Source organism: Carcharodon carcharias, chromosome 21, assembly GCF_017639515.1.
Source record: "Carcharodon carcharias isolate sCarCar2 chromosome 21, sCarCar2.pri, whole genome shotgun sequence".
In the NCBI taxonomy this organism is placed as follows: Eukaryota; Metazoa; Chordata; class Chondrichthyes; order Lamniformes; family Lamnidae; genus Carcharodon; species Carcharodon carcharias.
In genome coordinates this window covers 24722024-24748063 of record NC_054487.1, presented here as the reverse complement: position 1 = coordinate 24748063, position 26040 = coordinate 24722024, and the positions used below count along the sequence as shown (strand labels likewise).

The 26040-nt window shown below is 40.6% G+C and overlaps 1 protein-coding gene across 2 annotated transcripts in view; it reads right to left on the bottom strand.

Annotated features, from left to right (window-relative positions):
• Positions 1–11639: 11639 nt before the first annotated feature.
• Positions 11640–26040, bottom strand: part of fkbp4 (FKBP prolyl isomerase 4) — a 37430-nt gene continuing 23029 nt past the window's right edge. The window contains exons 8-10 of one of the 2 annotated variants that reach the window (XM_041215839.1): positions 20201–20386; positions 18358–18594; positions 11640–14593 (exon numbers count right to left, since the gene is read on the bottom strand). In XM_041215839.1, the coding sequence (XP_041071773.1) occupies positions 14441–14593; positions 18358–18594; positions 20201–20386 (576 nt within the window). In that variant the 3' untranslated portion in view covers positions 11640–14440. Of the gene's footprint in view, positions 14597–18357; positions 18595–20200; positions 20387–26040 lie in introns of both variants that reach the window. The other variant, XM_041215838.1, reaches the window with a different exon arrangement.

Below are 26040 nucleotides of genomic sequence, written 5' to 3'. Positions count from 1 at the left end.
ATTTCATAATAACTATAAATGGCAAAACCATTGTGATAGTACAATGAAGTTTCCCTCGTGGATTTGGTCCACCTGGCACACATCATCTGCTATATCATAACAGAGTGGAATCCAGCTTGATACATTCTAAATTTGAATTTGTTCGTTTAACTACATGAAGAGTAGCTACAGAGCAGAGTCACTGGAGTTAACTGATGAACTTCTGGCAAAAGAATGAAACATTTATTGAACAAGAAAAGATGAACTATATTACAATGCTATATATATATATATATATATATGTAAGGACAATACAAGTTACAAAAACTATCTTATATTCTCATGCCCACATGTCCATGTATCAATAGGCACCCTGTGGTCAGACACACCACACTCTGAAACAAAGTGAAGATGCCACCTCAATCAGATGCTATGGATCTCCTCAACTCCCCCCAGATACCTGTCACATCATGAGCCAACCAGTCTCACTGAACTCCGTCTTTCACATACGGGTTTCCAATCTCCACTCTCCAAGACCTTGCCTTGGAATCTTCTCCCAAACTAATGCATTCTCACAGATGCCTTCCGCAAGGGTTCAGCTCCAAGGTTTGAAACTCTCCTTCTGACGTTCCTCTTCCCTGGATCACCATATTCATTCGAGTTGTCTTCCACACACTCTCTCTTACCAACTCAACTGTCAACAGTACACCATTGCGTCCCATGCCCATAGCAAAGAGTTACAGACCTTCAGTTATCTCTTTGGACCTTCTTGCCTCTTGTAAGCTATTCTTGCTTTAAATCTGCTTTCTGCAGCTTTTGCCTCTTTAAATCTGAACCTTTCTCTCTGCCCTCACTCTTAACATTATATTTTCCAGGTTCCTGTCCTTCCTTTGACTAGGAGGTCTTCCTGTTTTTCCCTTGGATTTTGGGGTCTTTTCTTTAGCTTGGGACTGGCTATCTGTCCCCTTTGCTCCAGTCTCTGCAGGCATTTTCAAAACCAACTGAACTCAAACAACTTCCAAAATCAAACTGCTGTTTCTCTTCTTCTGTGTGTGTATGTCTGTGGGAGGGACCTGCCTCTCTGGACACCTGTTACTAGAAAACATCTCAATTCTTCTACTCCTGTTTACAGTCGTACAAACCTCATTAGAAATGCAAGCACCCTTAAAAGTAAAACTAAAATTCAATTTGACCTTTCTTAACACAAATACAGAAATACAAATCAAACTTAATCTTTAAAGCTAAAACGCATTCCTAACACCTACAAATACCAATATAACTATCTCTATTTCCTAACACTGGTTTCTTGCCACATGTGGATTCTGCCCATATGCTCTCCTTTAATGTATACATGCTGACAGTGTCTGAGCTAGTGTGAGATCGAGTGATGGTGTTTCATGATCATCAGTCTCTTGTTCCTCTTGGACTTCAAGTTGCTGCAGACCTGCCTGGCCAGGTCACAGATTTTGGTATTTGAAAGAAGAAAGGCACAAGGATAGGGTTGTGGTGAGAGGAGGGGTGGGGGAGAGCAAGGCATGCACGTCCTGTAATTTGTGAATCAGAAGTGATTGTGCGATGAGGAACAATGCGAGAAAGTGAATAAGATAGCTAGATAATTAGGTACACACTGTCATCTTTAATTTTATAAACATTTGTTCATTCATGAGATGTGAGCATCACTGGCTAGGCCAGCATTTATTGTCCATCCTTAATTGACCTTGAGAAGGTGATAGTGAGCTGCCTTCTTGAACCGCTGCAGTCCATGTGGTTTAGCACACCTACAGTGCTGTTAGGGAGGGAGTTGCAGGAATTTGACCCAGCAACAATGAAGGAATGGTACCATAGTTCCAAGTCACGGTGATGTGTGGCTTGGCAAAGAACTTAGAGATAGTGGCTTTCCCATATATTTGCTGCCCTTGTCTTTTAGGTGGTAGAGGTTATAGATTTGGCAGGTGTTGTCGAAGGAGCCTTGGTGATTAGTTGCAGTGTATCTTGTAGATGGTACATACTGCTGCCATTGTGCATCTGTGATGGAGGGAGTGAATGTTTAAGGTGGTGGATGGGGTGTCAGTCAAGCGGACTGCTTTGTCCTGGTTGGTATCAGGCTTCTTGAGTGTCGTTGAATCTGCACTCATCCAGGCAAGTAGGGGGTATTCCATCACACTCCTGACTTTTGCCTTGTAAATGATGGATAGACTTTGGGAGTCAGGAGGTGAATTACTCACCACAGAATTCCTAGCCCCTGAGCTGTTCTTGTAGTCACAGTATTTATACTGTTGGTCCAATTCAGTTTCTGATCAATGATAACCTCCAGGGTGGCTGCTCCATATATGGCAGGCTTGGTCTCCTCCATCAGGGTGAGAAATGAAACTCTGCTCCTGTCAACCAACTGTGCACCACTTTTTCCTGCAAGTGGAGTGAAGTGTGACAATGTCAAAGCAATCCCACAACCAATGGATCAGATCAAAGCTTTGCAGTCCTGCTACAGCCCGTCATAAATAGTGGTAGACAATTAAACAACTAATGGAAGGAGGATGCTCCACAAACATCTCCATCCTCAATTCTGGAGGAGCTCATCACATCAGTGCAAAATACAAACATTTGCATCCATCTACAGTCAGAAGTGCTGAGTGGATGATCCATCTCAGCCTCCTTCTGAGATCTCCAACATCACAGATGCCAGTCTTCAGCCAATTTGATTCACTCTACCTGGCATCGAGAAATGGCTGAAGGCACTGGACACAGTTAAGGCTATGGCCCCAGACAACATCATTACTCAGGACTTACTCCAGAACAAACTGTGTCCTTAGCTAAGCTGTTCCAGTGCAGCTTTAGAAAATTGTCCAGATATGACCTGTCCACAAAAAGCAGGACAAATACAATCCAATTACCAACCCTTCAGTTCACTCTCAATCATTAGCAAAATGATGGAAGATTTCAATCATAGTAAAAGCAAGCGGCACTTCTTCAGCAACAACCTGCTCAAGTACTCTTGGTTTGGGTTCCAAATGGGTCACCATAATATGAACAAAATTCCAGAGGTGAGATAAGGATGACTGTCTTTGACATCAAGGCAGCATTTGACCATGTGTGGCATCAAGGATCCCTGGCAAATTTGAAGTCAATGGGAATCAGAGGAAAACTCTCCACTGGTTGGAGTCATACAGAGCACAAAGGAAGATGGTTGTGGTTGTTGAAGGTCAATCTCCTCAGTTCCTGGACATCACTCCAGGAACTCCTCGGGGTAGTGTCCTCGGCCCAACCATCTTCAGCTGCTTCATCTGTGACCTTCCCTCCATTATATGACTAGAAGTGGGGATGTTCACTGATGATTGCACAATGTTCAGTACTATTTGCAACTCCCCAAATATTGAAGCAATCTGTTCCCGCACAGCAAGACCTGAACATTTAGGCTTGGACTGATAAGTGACAAACAACATTTGCGCCACTGAAAGGCCGAGTAACAACTATCTCCAAAAGAAAGAATCTTAACCATCTTCCCTTGATGCTCATTGCATTACTATCAATGAATCCCCCATCATCAACATTCTGGGGGCTTTTCTTTGAGCAGAAACTTAACTAAAACAGCCACATAAATTCTGCGGCTATAAGAGATGGTCAGAGGCTGGGAATTCTGCAACAAGCAACTCACCTCCCGTCTCCCCAAGGCCTGTCCACCACCTACAAGGCACAAGTTGCGAGTGTGATGGAATACTCTCCACTTCCCTGGGTTAGTGCAGCTCCAAAAACACTTAAGAAGCTTGACATCATCCAGGATAAAGCTGCCTGCTTAATTGATACCTTATCCACCACCTTAAACATTCACTCCCTCTACCACCACCACACAGTAGCAGCAGTGTGTACCATCTACTGCAGCAACTTGACAAACCTCCTTTGATAGCACCTTCCAAACTCATGACCTCTACCATCTTGAAGAACATGGGCAGCAGATACATTGGAACACCACCACCTACAAGTTTCCCTCCAAACCATACATTATCCTGGAGCTACATTGCTGTTCCTTCAGTCACTGGGTCAAAATCCTAGAACTCCCTTCCGAACAGTACTGTAGGTGTACTACACAAGTTGGACTGCAGTGGTTTAAGAAGGTACTTCACCACCATCTTCTCAAGGGTAGTTAGGGGTGGGCAAGAAATGATGCTCACAGCCGAGAAATGGATAAGAAAAACGCATGTGTGGCATAATCTACTTGGATGATATGCTGTCTTAATTGAATAGCTGGCAGTGTATGCAAATTGTAAGGCATGGGTGTGAGGCTTGCAACAGTGGTACGTGTGGTGTGATCAGATGAAGATACAATGTGAACTATGTGCTATGGTTGATAGAGAATGTCGATCAATGAGTGAAGGGGCGTGGTGAATGGAGCAGTTTGTGAGCTAATGATTTATTTGTTAGGCAATGACATTTGAAGACGTATTCACTGATCTCGACCACTCCTGTGAGCTCATTGAACTTCTTGCAGCATGGTATTCAGGTCCTTGGAGAGTTGACATTGACCATAACAGCTATTTGTCTGAGGAAGGTCTCCTGACCCTCTGTAGATGAGAACGCCTTCCCTCCCTACCATCTCCTTCACCAAGGCCTCCAGTGCTGTGCCAGGGAACTTTGGTGCAAGTTTTCTACCCTATTCACTTTTCTTGCAGGTGAGACACTCTTCCTTAGCCACTTCCAGCTCCTAATGCAGCCAGAATGCACCTCCCCTTTAAGAGGCACAGGTGGTGTTTCAGTAGAGCAGGCTTGCTTAAAGTGTTACTAACATCATACGAATTTGGGTCTCCTACTAAGGCAAGAGCAACTCAGCGGCATGTTTAGTGCTGGGATACTTGCTACTACTATTTTACTATAAAGGAAAAAAGTCTTTCCTTTCCACAATATCCAGGCCTGTGACAAATTTGCACACCTCAATTAAATTTCTCCCCAGCCTCAGGTTTCGAAGAAAAACAACTCCAGCCTATCCAATCTTTCTCCATAGCTAAAATATGACCAAAACTGTACGCAGTACTCTAGCCATGACCTAACTAGTATTTTATACAGTTCTAGAATAACCTCCCCTTCTTTTATACTCTTATGATTTGGTAAAAATAAGTATCCCATATGCCTTTTTAACCACATTATCCATCTGTCCTGCCACTTTGAGGGATCTGTGGACATAATCTCCAAGGTTCTTGTTTGTTTATATGAATTCTTATGGATTTGACAACTTGTCTTGAGAAAGTTGTGGAAGCTTTATGTCAGATCTTGCAAGCAATAGGCATTAGCCTTGAGAAGCAAGCAACCCCATACCAGTGAATAGTGCTATCGTGCTGCTGCCTTGCTATGATGAGAAAGGTGATGGATTCTCTAATCCGCCTGCATGATCATACCATACCCCAGCTGATATTATAGAGAAATAACCCTGTGCCATAGAAGTTGGATTAGGTTGTCACTTTCAGTCACAGAGAAATGTGGCTAGGTGACCAAGCTGCAGATCCCCTTGCAGTAGCTCCTCTATTGCTTTCTGGTATCATGCATTTCCCTTACATATACATCTCATCACTAATTTCCCCAAAGGATGTGTTCCTTATATGTTCTATTAGGAGAGCATCACCCTCCAGTGCTGCCTGCTTCTTTATTGCTCAATCTCAAATTGCTGCTGCTCCTCTATGGTCTATATGGCAAAACTAAAAGGAATGCTTAACTTGTTCAGGAGGCTGCCCAAGAGTACAGGAGGAGTACAGGAGGAAGTCAAAATCTTTCAGTGGTCTTACACTATCAGAAGCCCAGGTTCTTGTAGGTAATTGCTGAAGAAAATTCAGCAGTCATTCCCAGCTGCAGAAACGATTTGAAACTGCACTCTTCAGATTCACAAACTCCTTTTTGCCTGGAAGATAAATGTAATAGCTCATACCTCAAGTTTCCCACTAAGGTCAGGACAATTTGCTGCGTATTTCGTCTCCACATGAGCAATTCCTGGCCCAAGTTAGATTTGGGACTATAAAAAAAAAGATGCTATTACAAGCCTAGGAAGACCTGATCTCATCCTTCTGACCTCACTCTCAAGCTTCCATTTTCCTAAATTCCAAGAAATCTCTCCTTTTTATGAGATTGTCTTTATAAGGGCATTGGCATAAAGTTAGACCATTGGTTATAAATAGTAAACAATGCAAAGATGTGAAGCAAGGTAACAGTGTCAGTACATCAGCTGTATTAGATACAGCCTGTTTATTGTCTTACCTAGTTTGTGAAGCTAAGAAAAACTTAAGCAGGACCATTAAAAAGTTGAGACTAGAAATGTCCATATGAGCAGACTTGACAGCTGCCAGCATTGCAAATGGTGATGGAGATTCTACACGGAGAAACTTCAGGAACTAAGTTAAACTTCATGAGAGATTTATATCAGCAATATGTAAAGAAGCCTGTGCTGTAACCAGATCTGCGACTACACTACTGAAGGGGAACTGCACTGCTACAGGTTCTGTTTTTTGGATAAAAATCTCTATGTATTCAGACAGATATAAATGATCTCATGGCAGTATTTGAAGAACAATGGAGTTTCTACCAGTGTCCTGGCCAACAAAGGAAATATATTAGGATAAAAGCAAAAAACTGCAGATGCTGGAAATCCAAAACAAAAACAAAAATACCAGGAAAAACTCAGCAGGTCTGACAGCATCTGCGGAGAGGAACAGTTAATGTTTTGAGTCTGTATGACTCTTCAACAGAACTAAGGAAAAATAGAAAAGAAGTAAAATATAAGCTGGTTTAAGGTGGGGGTGGGGGGGGGGGGGGCGGTGGGGGTGGGACAAGTAGAGCTGGATAGAGGGCCAGTGTTAGGTAGAGATAACCAAAAGATGTCATAGACAAAAGGACAAAGAGGTGTTGAAGCTGGTGATACTATCTAAGGAATGTGATAATAAAGGTACAGATAGCCCTAGTGGGGGTGGGGTGGGGGGAAGGGATCGAAATAAGCTAAAAGGCAAAGATAAAAAAATGGATGGAAATACATTTAAAAATAATGGAAATAGGAGGGAAAAGAAAAATCTATATAAATTATTGGAAAAAAGGGGGATCGGAAAGGGGGTGGGGATGGAGGAGGGAGTTCATGATCTAAAATTGTTGAACTCAATATTCAGTCCGGAAGGCTGTAAAGTGCCTAGCTGGAAGATGTGGTGCTGTCCCTCCAGTTTGTGTTGAGCTTCACTGGAACAAAGCAGCAAGCCAAGGATGGATGTGGGCATGAGAGCAAGGTGGAGTGTTGAAATGGCAAGCAACAGGGAGGTCTGGGTCATGCTTGCAGACAGATTGAAGATGTTCCGCAAAGCGGTCACCCAGTCTGCATTTGGTATCTCCAATGTAGAGGACACCATATTAGAAGCAGTGAATGCAGTTGATGAAATTGATGGAAGTGCAAGTGAAATGCTGCTTCACTTGAAAGGAGTGTTTGGGCCCTTGGACAGTGAGGAGAGGGGAAGTAAAGGGGCAGGTGTAGCACCTTCTGCAGTTGCATGGGGAGGTGCCTTGGGAGGGGGTTGAGGTGTAGGGGATGATGGAGGAGTGGACCAGGGTGTCCCGGAGGGAACAATCCCTCCGGAATGCTGCCGGGGGATGAAGGGAAGATGTGTTTGGTGGTGGCATCATGCTGGAGGATGATCCTTTGAATGCGGAGGCTGGTGGGGTGATAAGTGAGGACAAGGGGGAGCCTGTCATGTTTCTGGGAGGGAGAGGAAGGTGTGAGGGCGGATGCACGGGAGATGGGCTGGACACGGTTGAGGGCCCTGTCAACCACCGTGGGTGGAAAACTTCGGTTAAGGAAGAAGGAAGACATGTCAGAGGAATTGTTTCTGAAAGTGGCTTCATCAGAACAGATGCAACGGAGGCGAAGAAACAGGGAATGGGATGGACTCCTTACAGGAAGCAGGGTGTGAGGAGCTGTAGTTGAGGTAGCTGTGGGAGTTGGTAGGTTTGTAATGAATATTAGTGGACAGTCTATCACCAGAAATTGAGACAGAGTTCAAGGAAGGGAAGGGACATGTCAGAGATGGACCATGTGAAAATGATGGAGGGGTGGAGGTTGGAAGCAAAATTAAAATCATTCCAGGTCCAGACGAGAGCATGAAACTGCACCGAAGCAATCACCGATCTAACAGAGAAAGTGTTGTGGGAGGGGGCCAGAGTAGGACTGGAACAAGGAATGTTCCACATATCCCATAAAGAGACAGGCATAACAGGGGCCTATGCGGGTACCCATAGCCACACCTATGGAGGAAGTGAGGGGAGTTTAAGGAGAAATTGTTCAGTCTGAGAACATGTTCAGCCAGACGGAGGAGAGTAGTGGTGGATTGGGATTGTTCGAGCCTCTGTTTGAGGAAGAAACGGAGAGCAATCAGACCATCCCAGTGAGGAATGAAGGTGTAGAGGGATTCGGCATCCATGCTGAAGAGGCAGCGGTTGGGGCCAGGGAACTGGAAATTGTTGATATGATGTAGGGTGTCAGAGGAATCACGGACATAAGTGGGAAGAGACTGGACAAGAGGAGTCAAGATAGTAAAAAATGAGTTCCGTGGGGCATGAACAGGCTGACACGATCGGTCTGCTGGGACAGTTCTATTTGTGGATTTTGGGTAGGAGGTAGAAGCGGGCTGTCCGAGGTTGGGAGACTATGAGTTTGGAAGCTGTGGAAGCAAGATCTTCAGACAGGATGAGGTCAGCGACAGTCCTGGAAACAATAGCTTGATGTTCAGTAGTGGGGTCATGGTCCAGGGGGAGGTAGGAGGAAGTGTCTGCGAGTTGACACTCAGCCTCTGCGATGCAGAGGTCAGTGCGCCAGACAACAGCACCAATAAGGAAATATATTAACAGCCATTTATCTGCTGAGACATCTTGCAAATTGGCTTCCACATTTGTCAATATAACAATGACTTAAAATAATTGACTTTGAAGTGTTCTTGTATATTATGAAGTGGAGGTGCTATATAAATGCACATTCTTGGATTAACCAAGTTTCTCTCATTCTTAACCTCTTATTTCTATCATCCAACTGCTCCTTCAGTCCTTTAAATTTCTTTAATTGATTTTACACAACTCTTATCATGCTCTAAGTTAAAAAAAGCACTGACTCATTACTCCTAAACTTCTAATTTTCAACATATGTTGGATTGTTGAGAGGGCCACATTTTCCTGCTGTGAAAGTTTGCAGCTGTAGAGATCATGAAGTTTACTAATACCATAAGTTTTGCTTCACTGTATCTAGGCATTCAATACTAGTCTCAGTTTAAGTAGAGGATATTTTACATTATCTTGCTGGACCAAATTCACAATAGTAATTGAGTTACCTCATAGGGAATAACTGTCAAACTTTATCTGCTTTAAATGGTTAAAACATGAGCAATCAGATCCGAATTCCTCACTTCAAGCCTTTAAATATCCGTACAATAGAAAAAATATTTCACCACCTCATAGGACCTGGTAGAAATTAGGATGTGGACAAGGCTGCCATCTAGGAATAGGAAATGTATATAGCGAGTGACAGGTATAGACATAGCACTTTAGAAAGAATGTTGAAGCCTCTACATCACTACACCCCAGACTACAACATGCATGTAAAAAAATAGTACATGTTGCCATAGCAAATTCATAACTCCGAGTGAACTATAATACACCATAGGTAACATGAAGGAGAAAAACTTGCTCTTTATGAGATTTCCTTTTTAGGTATTTCTTACACTTAAAATGAAGCAATTTTGGTTATCTCCACAGTTTAAATCAGGACGATTATTTTGAATGGTTAGCTTTTACTAGTTTTCAAAGTTGGCACTTAAAATAAGCATGCAAAAATTAATGGTTTCCTTTGACCTGTGTACTGAACATGTTCAATAGCTGACAGAAGCAAACAGCCAGAGCAGCACAGGAGATTATTCATTTTACAGTACAAGTGCTAGAGTCTGCAGCAAGAATTAATGGTTTCCTTTGACTTGATGTGTACTGAACATGTTCAGCAGCTGATAGCAGACAACCAGAGCAGCACAGGAGCACATTATTCATGTTATAGGGCAAGTGCTAGAGTCTGCAGCCTATCGAATTCTTTTCCTTGCCTTTTATTCAATAGTAAAGACATTTAGGACACTAAAATTACATTGCAGGACTTTAGCAAATAAAGTTTTGACACATTTGTGTGGAAGTTCTCTAAACAATTTGTGAAAGCTGAACCCATATATTCTTAAATGATTCAAGAGACAGATTTCAACTTGTCATCAGGGCATACAATCAACATTGTAAGTGGCCATTTTATAGAAACCATTCACATTCATTGGCTAATCTGTAATGCTAATTTTGTGTGTGGGTAACACAATGAAAATCTAGCCCAGTCCCCAACAGTAGAGTCATTTCAGATGATTATGATGGGCATTTATCCACTAGTATCTCACAAGATACTTCCAACTAAGTTTAACCAGAGCAGCTTTAGTGCAATGAATTGCGTTGTGATGAGATCAGAAAATGAACTCACAAGAGAAAACATTAGAAGGAAACAGTACAGATTAAAGCAGATGGCTATAAATTCAAAGCCACCACTGGCAGGATTGGCCAAAGTGTCCTTCTACGCTGGTTTCTATTATCTTATGGCAAAGTGATTGTCTTGTTTTAATGATGGCTGCTTAGCAACTGTTCTGCAGAGCAAAACAAGACTGGAGTTTACTTTTATAAATATTTGAAAATTTATGAAAGGAATTCCATTCCATCTGCCTAAACCATGCAGTCAGAAGTTATGATGTTAGTGTAAGCTGGTAAAACCACTGGACAACATAAAATCGGAGTTTGGTTTAATAAGGTTAAGATGAATAAAATATTAGTGTTAGAAGCCATCATACTATAAGCAGCAATGTCTCTAATTTGAAGGCCTGGTGGTGGATTTTCCTTGGTTATACTCTCAAAATCAGGCAGAATAGGAAGTTGGGCAAGATGACCTACTGCCACATTCTTGATTTTACCAGCATTCCCATTTTCCACCCCAATAGGCAAGGTGGCCGACTGCTGACCTGCCCCTTTGTATATAAATGATAGGGAGATGGAACCCAGGAATACACAACTTCCAAGCCTGCAGCTGCTCTTGGGAATTGTGTGCAGAAGTGCTACAAGTGGTGATTCACTTGAGCGCCATTGCATTTTCCCAGGCAGCACTGGCAAAAATCTCACTGTGTGCGCCCTGGCCTAGGAAAATTAATCTGGGCCACTGCTATAGTTTTAAAGTATGGGTAGAGGTCCTATTCTACCTCTCCAGTGGTGCATGTCTTCCAAGGAAAATCCAGTCTCAAGAATTACTTAGTCTGGTCAAGCACCTTAACCCTGATGTCCCATGAAAGAACCACTTTGTCAAGGTATTATTTGCTTATGCATGGGCAAAAGCTAAACAGCTTTAATACAAAAAGAGGCAGTAAATGACGAGTCTGCTTCACACCTAAATTATTCAGTTAACATAGGGAAAATCACCAATCCTCCATACAATGTACCGTGGGCTGTCCTGAAAAAGAATGACTATTTCTACAGAGATGAATCTGGATCAACAAAAGAGATGACCTACTGCTGAAGTCTAGGGCAAGTTCTGTGTTTTCCTGTGCATACAAGAGTTCCTTTGGTGCATGGAAGCCTTAGAACAGTATGGAGTATTTCAAGTTCCTGAATTTTTATTATTGGTTTTACTCCTATGCTGCCCTCAAACAAAACAAAAAAGTATTTACATACATACAATCACCTTTTGGTTGTAAATCAAGCTGGAAAACATAGTAGTACTAGATGCAAATCTTAGACATTTTTTCCACCAGAAGATCAAGCACTAAAGACATATGTTACTGTATTGCATAGAACTGGAACCACAGCCCCTTTCTTGCAGACTCGAAATAATGGTCCATTGAAGAGTGTCCGGAAACAAAGCAGATAAGCCTTTTATGTGACTTAGCAGCAAGACAAAGCCTGTAGCAATTATCAATGGTAAAAACTTGGGAATTGTAAAACTTAAATTCTAGAATTTACATCTATAGCTTTGTACATTTTTAATAAAGTAGGGTTCTTTGGGTTTGATTTTGAACAAAAAAACACCAAGGAATTTAAAACAATTAAATTTCAATGCTAGAAAAAAATCTCACCAAGAACAGTTTTACACATATTGCGGGTAATTTTAGCTTGTGTAAAACAGGCAATAGTTCCATTCACTTTTACTCATTATATAATTTTGCTCTTTAAATTTTGTTGACATTAAGCCAGATTAAAGTTTTATTAAATAATTGTACAACCTAAGTAATACCGTCTTTGATTTTTGGATGGGCAATGTATTCTAGTGGTTTTGAAAGCACTGGCTTTGAATTAGATTGACTGTGTGTTAAAACCATCAGTTATAAATAAGGAACAGCTGAGATCCAAGGAAGTCAAAATAAATCAAAAGGCAACAGGACACTTAATTTCTTTGGGATGTAAATAATTATCGTGTGTGTAATTTTTGGTGTAGTAGGGATACTAGAGGAAAAACTACGTTACAGTGTCAAAGCTTGGGAGGGAAATCAAATGAGTTGTGCAAATCTGGTTAGTAAACAGGAGTCTATGGGGGGAGGGAAAGGGAGCTTGATCACATAGCACCACTTGAAGCAAAATTACTCAGACCACGTCAATTCCCCAGGGACAGATGGCACTGCAAGGCGCTACCTATCAAGAAAAATTTGAACCAAAAAAATCTCATTTATAGATAGTGATGTAAATCTGGTGACCATCATTGGGGTAGACTTTGTCAAAACATAAAATAGTTTAACTAATTAAACAATTTGGTAAGATTGACTCAAAATGTCAAAGTGAGCAGAAATGGAGGGGGAGAAAAAAAACAAATCAAGAATCAACCTCATGACAGTCATAAATCATTTAAACCTTACTCTGAGCTAAACCCAGGTGGATTAACCAAGGTGACCTAAGTGCACAATCGTTGAGGTAAGTAAGCCATAGAAACTCACGAGGGACATGGCATTGGTGTGAAGGCAGCCTGTATCTAACTGGTCAGAATTTCTTGAATTAAATACTACTAAAGGGAGTCGGGAATTCTGAAATTATGTGTGGCAGATCTCTTCCCTCATCACATTATGGGGGAATTTGGGTGGAGCAAAGACTTGCTGGACATAATATACTTATAAAGTACATGGAGGCACTGCAGAAGGTGCAAGAAAGATTTACAAGAATGATACAAGGGTTATGTGTTTTAAGTAACAGGGAAGATACACAAATAGAGGCTCTCTTTTTTAGAAAAGGGTCATCTTTTGGAATTATCAAGAGTTTCAAAGGGTAGACCGAGAGAGGATGTTTCTACTTACGGGTAATCCAAAACTGTGTTATATATATAAGATAGAAACTAATAAATTCAATAAGGAACTTAAGTGGTTAGAGTGTGGAACTTAATACCACATAGAATTGCAGCATTTAGGGGGAAGCTAAATAAGAACAGGAGTTTACATTGTTTCATAGTTTGCCATGGTGAGATTTGAACTCTTGATCTTGGGGTTACAAGCCCAGTATCATAACCACTTGGCTATTAGGCCAAGCAAATAAGAACAGGAGGGAGAAGTGAATGGGAGGAGATGTTAATAGGCTTTGATCTAGTAGGTGGTTGGGGTGGGGGGAGGCTCATGTGAAACAAACATTGGCCTCGACCATTGAATGGCCTTTCAATGTTAGAAGTTTTAGGTAATACAAGACCACCTCTTTCCATATTGTCAATTTGATGAAGGACACGCAATAATCTTCAATATGTAAAAACAAAAAGGTGCCATTCTGTGGAATACAGTAAGTCTACAATAAAGCTGCATTACCTGCTGATACTTATACATAAGTTACAAACAGCAAAACAAAGTTCTTCACTTTAAAATAAACATCTCAGAAGCACAGCAGTAACAGTACCAACACATCTTTACCCAAGTTCCAGGAACACGTCACACAGATCTGTCAATTCTCAGGTACCTCCTATAAGCATATGAAATTTATCACAGTAGACCATTCATTATAAAAAAAGCAGTGTGTGTCTGTGTTGGGGCAAGAAGAAGGAAAGTGGAAGGATGCAGGAGGAAGGATACATTCCCTTGCAAGGGATTAAAAATAAATCACTTTTATTTCTTTAAGTTAGAATAATTCAGAGCTACCAGCTGCTCATTCCAGTTTCTATTTCCTACATGTTCTCAAGAGCAGGCTCATCTCAATTGTCATCTAACAATATCACAGCAGTGCCGAAGGCAGGCCATAAAAACTGACTGCTGCCAATCCAGTGTGACTTAGAAACTCAGCAATTCCAGCATGTGTGGTCTTTTTTTTTTAAATAGCTTGTGTGACTCAGGTGAGTAAGTACGTAAAACTCTTTACTGGTGCATTAATAATACACATGGGATACTGTACTATAACAAAAGCTTTAAAAAAAATGCAGCTTCAAAATCCACATCACTCATGCTGTAGCATCCAGTTCCTGAGACTTGTGAATGGTTTCCGTTTCCATGGGCTCTCCTTTGCCACCTTCATCTAGGTTCTCCTTATTCTCTTCTTGCTCTGTTATCACGGCAGCAGCTTCTTTTTCGGATTTTGTTTTGAGAACCTCTTTCTGCTAAAATAGTTATAAATTATTTTAAGAAAGAACTTTCACTGTAACTCCTGATACTGACCAGTCACCAGGAACAGTTGCACATGCGTTCGACCCACACTGCAGCTATTGATGTCAACATTTTAACAATTTTTTCTTCTAATTTATTGGGTATTCTGGTTGAAGTTAGTTCTCCCCACCGTAACAGCATAACTACATGATCATATTAGCACTGAAGCTAACTAAGGAGTTAAAAATTTGCTATATTGGTCCTGAGTTCTGGATTTGATAACAACGGTGAAAGAAAATCAATAACTTTTATCACCTTCCAAACACTGAACTGGTACATAAAGATGTTTAGATAGCAAATAGTTGATTTGTGAAATGTACAAAGCTTTATGAAGTCACTGACCAAGTTGGAAAGGCCACTGCCTATGCACCCCAGCAAGCTGAATTCGTGATAGACTCTTAATCCCAGGGCCATGGGTTTGAGACAGATCTTTTCTTCAAAAAATTTTATTCAAAATAAGTTTTCATTGTCTTTTTACTAATTTATTAGATGAGGATAAATTCAAAGCCCGAGATCCCTCTTTCCCAATACTATCTCTAAGGTTGTTAGGATTCATTCTAATATTCATTTGTTATTGTTATAGCTTTCATACTTCATTATTTTAAAATGTAATTCCACTCACTCTTATTTCTTCTACATTTACTTTTTATTTTATCTTTAAAGAATTAGAGAACCAATTCCCTAATCAAGCCAGGCAGGATGTCGCTGATCATCATCACCGACTGCATCAGCATGTGTAGGAAATGCTTCCTTCTAATGTAGTGTCAACAGATACAGCCAAAAACTTTGTTAAGAATAGGAAAGCTAATAGGAAGTTTTGATGTTACTTGGTTTTTGAAAGGCTTAGTCCTTAGTCAAGTCCTTCATTGCATACCTAGTGACAGACTGCTTCTCAGAAAAAAAGGTTCAGCATTATGGCTTTACCTTATTGCTCCCCTTTGATCCACTTTTTGCCTTCTTAAATATTCTCCCTCATTTATGACTTACACTGGGGTATAAATCCATTCAATGCTTCAATATCAAAATTATAATTTTTATATAAACCAAATGGGTGTTAAAAGTGTGGGGTGGGTATATTACAGCAGAGTCTAATTTTCACCTTACTGTGCATCAATATACACCCATTTTCTAGAAAGGATCGCCAAGTTGTACTCAGCTGTGGGAACTCAGGTTAATTTCCCCAACCTCCCTAATTCAGGGACATGGATACCAACTGAGTATCAACCAGGGATTAAATATGCTGCCTAAATGATTCAATATTACATTAAAATGTTTATCAAGGGGTGAACTGTACAAAACTCAGGAATCTCCAAAATTCAATTCCTACTGTGCTGAATTAGCAAGGGCAGCAATAAGAGCCTAACAACTGTCTTCTGCACAGCTAATGGTTGGTGGGGGAAACAAGAAAACTCAGTTAGAATTCCAGTCCTGTTCACAAGCCCTTGCTAAGAGTTTGCTTGAATGGATTTTCTGAACTTATTAAGTTCTCCACTTGTTTGAATAAACTGTTGACCCACTCTCTTGTTATGTGTTGAGTGACACTTGGATCAGTGCTGTAAGATGGCAGTGACCATTAAACTATATACAAGCAAGGAGTTCATGGCTTCATGGGGGAGATGAAGAATAAACTAATCAAGTGTCATTTTGCAGCGTGCGGTATAAAATGGGCGCAGGGAAGAGGAGGAGTGCAATTGTATATGCAACAAAGAGAACAAAGTACAAATTCTCAAAGCTTGAATGACCTCATTTGTCAGGTCAGCGATTGCCCTATATATGCCTGAGAAAAAAAATCTTCATCTGCATACCACTGGCTACATCCATTATTAACAAATGCCTTGCGCATAGAAAAATGAAATGAGAAGGTATGAAAGGAAGCCAAATAGATTGCTTAATGGGTTAAATTATCTTTTCTCATTCCAGAATGCCTACAAATTAACATTCCCATCTTATTTCCTCTGTATTTTGTTACCTCCTTCCCTCAGTCTTCCCCCCCCCATTCCCACTGAGCAACAAGTCATTCCTTCTGAGCACGTGTTGTATACGTAACTACTAAAAGCACCATACTATATTCTGTTAAACAGATGCGCCTCATAAACTAACACAACAATGGTCAAGAAGTAGCTCGACATCTGCAAGTTTATGATTTTAAGGCATCCGGTGGCCAAAAACAAGGTCAGTTAGTGAACTCTGAGGAAAAGGTCATGTTTAGCTAGCCTGCTTGAATTTTTTTGAAGACATCATTAAACAGTGGGCAACAATCCACATCATCAATTATTGGCTAAAATGAGAAGTCACATTTGAGCAGGTAATATATGGTTAATACTCCCAGTTTTCAGATTAAAGTAACGTTTCCGCTCCTCCAGGCAACATTTTGAAACTAGTGTTTCTATTGATAAACATTGTGTGAACTTAAATAATGTATGCGATGTTGGGTTGCTGATATAGTCTTGTGACGATCTTTATTTCTGGTATGAAGAATAAAAGCATATTCAGCAGAATTAAAACCTTTAAATATTCAACTGAGTAGAAGTTAACCCTCCGTCTCAGACTCTGCTCCAAGGCCCGCTTGTTTTAATTACTCTCCAGGCTGAACAATGAGACACATATTTTTCTCACTTTCACGTTTGGAAAAAATATACAAAACTTAAAGCAAGGTGCAAATGGCAAAATGCTCAAAACCACCCCCCTAAAATCCAAATATCAGCCACTTCAACTGGTAATCTCAAATATGGTGTTCGCGGAAAAATTTGCTGGAAAATAGATGGCCATAAATGGGAAATTTTCAGGCTGGAAAATAAATTTTTAAATGGGATAGCCCAGTGATCAAGCTTGGGATCTATATGTCATTTAATATATTTTTATTAATTACTTGGGAGTGGGAAAGCAAAATTTTTAATTTCACAAAATATGGACCAAAATAGAAAGCAGAATAAATAAAGAGAAATACAACCAGATCAGAAAGATTTCTCAGCCAGCACGTGACAGATTCAGAACGTGGACAAGCACCAAACAACTTATTCTGGAACAAATAATTAAGAGATAGAAATGCATTCAAGAAACAGGAATGCAGATTGCCAATTGGAAAACAAAGTGAATAAATCTATAAAATAATAAGCATTTAATATCTGAAGTAGAAAAAGCAAATCACGATACAGATTGGATTCCCAGATACTAAAGAAAAATAAAATATTATTGCTGTGTAAGACATTAGTCAGATCCTATCTGGAATATTATGAGCAGTTCTAATCATATGAAGAATATTACCTTCAAGGTGACCCACAGACAAGCAACAAAAGGTGATTCTTGATATTAGAAATTTATGTTATGAGAAAAAATTGGAGGTTGGGCTTCATTTTATTTTTTAAAAATTGAAACGATCCTAATAATCTTTTAAGGTTACAAATACAACTCGTGTGATCCAAGCAAATTATTCACTATAATGAAGTGAAACAGGATAAAAATTCACAAGTTTTAGATTTAGTTGGATCTTCTTTCCAACCAAAGGGTAATATATTTGTGTGATGTTACCAGGTTGCCACTGAAGATACAGTGCAAATTAGTTCAAGAGGCATTTAGATGCATTCTTGGACATGGAAGGGGTTATGATATCAATTAAGAGGTGGTTTCTTGGCTTAATTATGTTTTTAAAAGTTCCTATACTTACAGTATAATTGTCCCCCTTCAAAGAAGCAATGTTTGCTAACTCAACACTTACCTTGGCACTGGTATCTGCAAATTTTGGGAACATTTTAGCATAGATCTTTTTCTCCAGATCCAATTGCTCTCTTATTTTCTTCTGACAGATTCCAATCTGGACTTTGGCTGCTTTATTGGGGTAAAGCTGCACAAGCTTTTGGAAGTTTTCTTTTGCCAGTTCATAATCGTTCATTGCGAGTCTTGCCTCACCCATTCTGAAAAGGGCCTTTTCATTGTTTGCATCTAGCTCTAATGCCTGAAATAAAAGCAGAAGCTTAAGCATTCATTTTAGAAGCATCCTCACCCCTGTTGTTCTATCAAGCGATCTCAAATCAGATATGAAACACAGGAACAGGAACAGGCCATTTAGCCCCTTGAGCCTGCTTCACCATTTACTGAAATCATGCTGATCTGTGACCTAATTCTATATTCCCACCTTTGCCTCACTTCCGATTTAAAATTAAGTACTGACCTGGCATCAACAGCCATTCTCCAGAAGAGAGTTTCACTGCTACCAGCCTTTGCATGTAGAAGTGTTTCCTGACTTCACTTCTAAAAGGTGTGGCTCCAAACCCCAGGACATATTCCAGAGTCCTGGAAATCCCAACCAGCTGAACGAGTTTCTCTCTATCTACTCTACCAATTCCTCATAATATCTCAAAATCAATCAATTCATCCGTTATCATCTAAATTCCACAGAACACAACCCTAGTTTGTGTGATCTCTCCTTGTAATTTAACACTTGGGAGTCCAGGTATTGTTCTGGTAAATCTACATGGCACTCCCACAAAGGCCATATATCCTTTCTAAGGTGTGATGCTCAGAACTGCTCATAGTACTCAATGCGTGGTCTAATCAGGGCTTTGCATTGCTGAAGCAGGATTTCTAGCCCCCTGTATTCTGGTCCTCTAGGTATCAAGCCCAGCATTCATTTTGCTTTTCTAATTAATTTCTGTACCTGTTCATGCCATTTTAATGATCTATGTACATGGACCCCTAAAATACTTTAAACTTTCAATGTTTGCAGCCTTTCACATTTAGAAAGTACTCTTGACCTTTTTTTTTAGGGCTAAAATGGATTACCTGAAATTTGCCTATACTGATATTCATTTGCCACAGTTTTGCCCTCTCACTTAATCAAGCATTAGCTCTTTGAAATGTTATGCTTTCATCTCCACTGCTTATACATAATGCCACTTTTATGTCATTGCAAACTTGGATATGTGACTTTTTAATCCCATCATCTAGGCTTTTAATAAATATGGTGAATAACTCAGACTCCCAGCACAAGGTTACTATGGGGCACCACTAGGCACATATATTACAAACTCCCACAACTCTGCACCAAAAATGGCAATTCAATTTCTCAAAGGAAACTGACACTGTCAAGTTATGGGCAGCTTTATTATGGTTCAAGGACTATCCAACACTATCCTATGTAACAATATGCCTTATTGAACCCCCAAATATTTCTCCTCAGTTCTCGTAAGGCAATAACAGATAGGGTGCCCATTGGGATCCTCAAGTACTGTGCCAAGGTGTCATATAGAAGTTAAAGAGTAACTGCAAGAAAGATAAAAGCCAGATGTACATCTCACCTCAAAAGCAAACAACCAATTTCTAGCAAGTGCCACTGAATAGCAATCAGGATCTGGAACTCCTTTATACGCTAGGTCTGAGACATGAAGGCAAATGTGGTCCTTCTATATGTTTAGGTAACATAGCACAAATAATGGATTGTATACAAGGCCTTTCTAATTTGGAAACTTGGTTTCACATCAAAATTGATACAATAACTGAGTTATTATGAGAACTCATATGCCATTCATCTTTACAATTGATTTGTATATGAAGCTCCTTACCTTTTCACAATTCTCTACAGCTTGCAAATTCTCATCCATTTTGATGTAGCACATGGCAAGGTTGAGATGGGCTGCTAGCCTCAACGCATTGGATTGCTTTAGGTTTTCTTCAGTTAGTCCGCTCTCATGTTCCAGCCAACCTACAATTTTCTTGTAGTGGATGGTGGCCTGTTTATACTTGCCCACCTGGCAACAATAACTAAGTTACATGAATCATGCAGTTACAAGAAGAACGAATAAAATAATTCTCAGTGACTAAGAACTGTAGGATGCAACTCCCCACGCTGCTTCAATCGTCACTGCTTGGCCAGTACTTACAGATAACCATCGACTTTCTATGATCACTCACAGGAAATCAGTACAAGCTAAATATTTTGATACACATTTTAAATTATTAAAGTCCAGATGCAATTCTTAATAGATAACCACTATTAAATCACTTATCAAGTATCAAGATGTTATATTGCACATGGAAATGGATAAAGTTTGTGGCGAATGTTACTATATTTAAGCAAAATATGAATCCCCGAACTGACTTTCACAGTGATGGTTTCACTGGAGATTCCTCCCTCTAGCCAAATTTGGGCGAATCTTCCAGCCTGATTGAAATCGTCACGAAATTGGTTGGGCAAGCTCCCACCCACATTCTGCGTGGTGAATATTAGAGACTGTATCTCTCTCTCTGTTTTTTCTGTACACACGTCCATATTTATAAATTCTGAAATCCTAGTTTCAAGTTTTATTTGGCAATCTGCCTACATTTACTGGAATGAATGTTCCCATGATCACATCTGTAGACAATGGCACAAGCATCTGTGAAGTCTCGCAGGATGGTGTTTCAAATATCAGGTTTTATAATTGGTTATACTTTAAACTGTCAATTTAATTCCAAGGTAGAATAGAGTTTGGGGGGCGGGGGGGCAGCTAATTGGCATTTCTAGCTGGATACGAGACCCATGTGATTCATATTGCCATGGAGATGGACCTTGACAGAAGGGGAAGATTTCATAGCAATACACTGAAGTATCAGCCTGCAGGGTTTTCTGAGTGACAAGAGTGTGAGAGAGAGAGAGAAAAAGCGAGAGAGAGAGAGAAAAAGCGAGAGAGAGAGAGTCTTTAGTATTCACCATGCAGAATGCGGGTGGGAGCTTGCGCTTGAAGAGACCAATTTCATGACGATTTAAATTAGGCTGGAAGATTTGCCTAAATTTGGCTAGATCAAGGAATTTCCAGGGTAACCTTCGCTGTGAAAGGCAGTTTGGAGATTCGAAGTTACCCAAAAAAGGTAAAGGGAATCAAGCCATAGGGAGCTGATTAGCTTTGGGCTGGTTCCTGGAAAATGAAGTATCTACTTAGGGACAGAGAAAAGTATAACCATGGAGGGAAGATTTTCAATTGTGTTAAATGATGAAACGTTTCTGTATTTTTAAGTATAAGCTGCTTACTGAAATAATATTTAGTCAATGTTGCTCTTAGCTTGTTACAGTAGAAGTCTTAAAACCTGAAATCTTGTGTGATCCTTCCAGCCAGTCAATGGAAATCCAAACATCTTTCTCAAAGTTAATGGTCTCTACATGTGGATCACAACAAGGTCCTAACATAATCATGTAAACATTGTCCTGCTCATAACTGCTGTTATGATATCAGTAGAGACCAGTAATGTGTTTAGTCTTTTTTAAGAATCCGAAACCCAGGTATTTACTAAAAGAACAAAGCCACTAGGTTCGCAGTTTAAAGCAAAATAATTTTTCTATACCAAAATCAAATAAACTGAATACCAATAACTACACTATCTTAAATAGTAATTTATCTTAATGATATTAAAAGTTCTATAAACAGTTACTTATAATTTAAACTGCACTTTTTAAATCAAATTTCTACACCCATTTGACTTACACCCCCAATAACTCAAGTCAGATATTTATCAGCAAATTTAGCCACTTGGTCTAAGGGCTGTTTCAAAGACTTATAAAAGGGTTTAGATTTCTTTAACCTTCCACTTCTGGGAAGGCTGTCCATTCAAATCTCTTCCAATTGATCCATGGTTGGAGACTCCCTGTTCAACACGGGTAAGTTTAGCATCTTAAGTGCAGCCACCTTGAGTCAGAACTCTCCTGGTTATATTATTCTAACTCTGGAGTCTTGCATCTGAAACCCTCTCTTGTCCTTGTCAGCTTGGCTACACCAGAAATTAAACTCACTGTTAGGAGTCTCAATTAATGAGAGTTTTAAACTCATTCAGCCAAAATGCAAGACTTCATTGAATCCTGCTTGAAAAGAGATGTCTCCTACAGCAAGCTTGTTCTACACTCAAACCAAAACACAAAACTGCCTGAACACAGAACCACACCCACAATCTACTCATCCTTATAATTAACTTCTGGTTATCCGTGCTATTCTATTGTTTTTCGCCCAGGCAACTTGGCCAGATGATGGCCTGCTCTGGATGTTTCCAGCACCATAGATGCCAGTCTTCAGCCAGTTCAATTCACTCCACGTGATATCAAGAAATGGCTGAAGGCACTGGGGCCCTGACAATATTCCAGCGATAGAACTGAAGACTTGTGCTCCAGAACTTGCTGCGCCCCTAGCCAAAAACTGTTCCAGTACAGCTACTACACTGGCATCTACCTAGCTATGTGGAAAATTGCCCAGGTATGTCCTGTACACAAAACGCAAAACAAATCCAACCCAGCCAATTACCACCCCATCAGTCTACTCTCGGTCATCAGTAAAGTAATGGAAGGGTTCATCAATAGTGCCATCAAGCATCACTTGTTTAAAATTACCTGCTCACTGATGCTTAGTTTGGATCTGCTAGGATGACTTAGCTCCTGACCTCATTACAGTCTTGATTCAAACATGGACAAAAGAGCTGAACTCCAGAGGTGAGGTGAGAATGACTGCCCTTGACAACAAAGCCGCATTTGATTGAGGATGGCATCGAGGAGCACTAGCAAAACTGGAGTCAATGGAAATCAGGGGGAAAACTCTCCACTGGTTGGAGTCATACCTAGAACAAAGGAAGATGGTTGTGGTTGTTGGAGGTCATCTCAAATCCAGGACATCACTGCAGGAGTTCCTTAGGGTAGTGTCCTCAGCCCAACCATCTTCAGCTGCTTTGTCAATGACCTTCCTTCCATCATAAGGTCAGAAATAGGGATGTTCAGAACCATTCAGCACTTCTCAGATACTGAAGAAGTCCATGTCCAAATGCAGCAAGACCTGGACAATATCCAGGCTTGGGCTGACAAGTGGCAAGTAACATTCGTGCCAAGCAAGTGTCAGGCAATGACCATCTCCAACAAGAGAGAATCTAACCATCGCCCCTTGATGTTTAATGGCATTACCATCACGGAATTCCCCATTATCAACATCCTGGGGGTTACCATTGACCAGAAACTGAACTGGACTAGTTATATAAATAGTGTGGCTACAAGAGCAGGTCAGAGGTTAGGAATCCTGTGACGAGTAACTCACCTCCTGACTCCCCGAAGTCTGTCCGCCATCTACAAGGCACAAGTCAGGAGTGTGATGGAATACTCTCTACTTGCCTAAATGAGTGCAGGTCCCACAACACTCAAGAAGTTTGACACCGTCCATGACAAAGCAGCCCGCTTGATTGGCACCACATCCACAAACATTCACTCCTTCCACCACCGACACACAGTAGCAGCAGTGTGTACCATCTACAAGATGCACTGCAGGAATTCATCAAGGCTCCTTAGACAGCACTTTCCAAATCCATAACCACCACCATCTGGAAGTTCCCTTTCAAGTCACTCACCATCCTCACTTGGAAATATATCACTGTTCCTTCACTGTTGCTGGGTCAAAATCCTGGAACTCTCTCCCTCACAGCACTGTGGGTGTACCTACACCACATGGAATGCAGCGGTTCAAGAAGGCAGCTCACCACCACCTTCTCAAGGGTAACTAGGGATGGGCAATAAATGCTGACCCAGCCAGCGAAGGCATACATCTTGCGAATGAATGAAAAACAATTTACTAGAAGCTAGATACTTTACCAGAAATCCCCTTTCACAGAAGCCTGGTTCTTAAAGGGACCATAACTCCAATATAAAATGTAGGTTTTTCCCTCCAAAAGCATACAGACCACCACACAACGTATTTACACAACTCTCACCATTGGTGATGCTTTGAAGATTTTTTCTACCATCTCTCAGGTACTCACCCTCTGCCAGAAATACCTTAACAGCTCCTGCTTCACAAAGCAAGTCTGAAATATTACTGTTACCATAAAATTATTTAGTTGTTGTTATTCTGACTTAAAAATATTGGCATGAAAATTCTTGGGTCTATGATGCTGCGCAGCCGAAGTGCAGCACCCCAGGACCATATTCCTTGTTGTGTTTTAACAGACTTTTCCGAATTTTTTGATGAGGTAACAGAGAAAGTTGATGAGGGTAATGGTGTTGATGTGGTGTACATGGACTTCCAGGAGCATTTGATAAAGTGCCACACAACATAGATACGAAATTGGCTGAGTGACAGCCAATAATATATTTTGCCCATAATATATTTATAAAATTCCTTGGGATTTTCCTTTATTTTGCCCGCCAGTGTTTTTCATGCCCCCTCTTCACTCTCCTAGTTATTATTATTCGCCCTCCCATTTACTTCTATACTCCTCTAGGGCTTTCGTTGTTTTCAGCCCTCTGTATCTGCCATGAGCCTTTTTCCCTTATCCAATCCTCTATATCCCTTGATACCCAGGGTTCCCTGGACTTGTTGGTCCTACCCTTCACCTTTACGGGAACATGACCCTGAACACTATTTCCTTTCTGAATGACTCCCACTAATCTGATGTAGACTTTCCTACAAGTAGCTACTCCCAGTCCACTTTGGCCAGATTCTCCCTTATCATATTGAAATCATCCTTCCTCCAATTCAGGGCCTTTACTTCCGGCCTATCTTTGTCTTTTTCCATAACTACCGTAAATCTTACAGGGTTATGGTCACTATTTTTTCATTCATGGGATGTGGGCTTCGTTGACTGGGCCAGCATTTATTGCCCATCCCTAGTTGCCCTTGAGAAGGTGATGGTGAGCTGCCTTCTATCCCTGAAATGCTCCCCCACTGTCACTTCTACCACTTACCCGGCTTCATTCCCTAAGATTAGTTTCAGTACTGCCCCTTCTCTTGTAGGACTTTCTACTTACTGGCTCAAAAAGCTCTCCTGGATGCACTTTTAAGAATTCCACCCCCTCCAAACCTTTCACACTAAGACTATCCCAGTTAATATTGGGGAAGTTGAAATCCTCTACTATTATAACCCTATTATTTTTACACTCCTGAGATTTGCCTACAAATCTGCTACTCTTATCTCCCCGACTGTTTGGAGGCCTGTAGTACACTCCCAGCAAAGTGATTGCCCCCTTTTTGTTTTTAAGTTCTACCCATATGGCCTCATTTGAAGAACTTTCTAAGATACAATCCCTCCTTACTGCAGTAATTGATTCCTTGATCAATACTGCAATGCCACCTCCTTTATTTTTTTAAACACCATCCCCCTGAAGATTCTATACCCTGGAATACTAAGCTGCCAGTCCTGCCCTTCCCTTAAGGGAAGTTCTGTAAAATTATCCCAGAGACAGCACTCCAGGTTTTCCTGCACAGATCTTAATCATGGTGGCATAGATAGGCAGGGGGCAGAGGCTGTATTTTCCAACTGCAAAAGATATTGGCTGAAATATTGCTCCAAATTATGAGTGGGTGACTACTTATAGTGGAACCAGCCAAGGCCTGCAGGTCACAAGTACTCTGTTGACAACTCAGATCAAAAGCTATGGGAGGTTGCAGTGTGCAAACCTGCACAC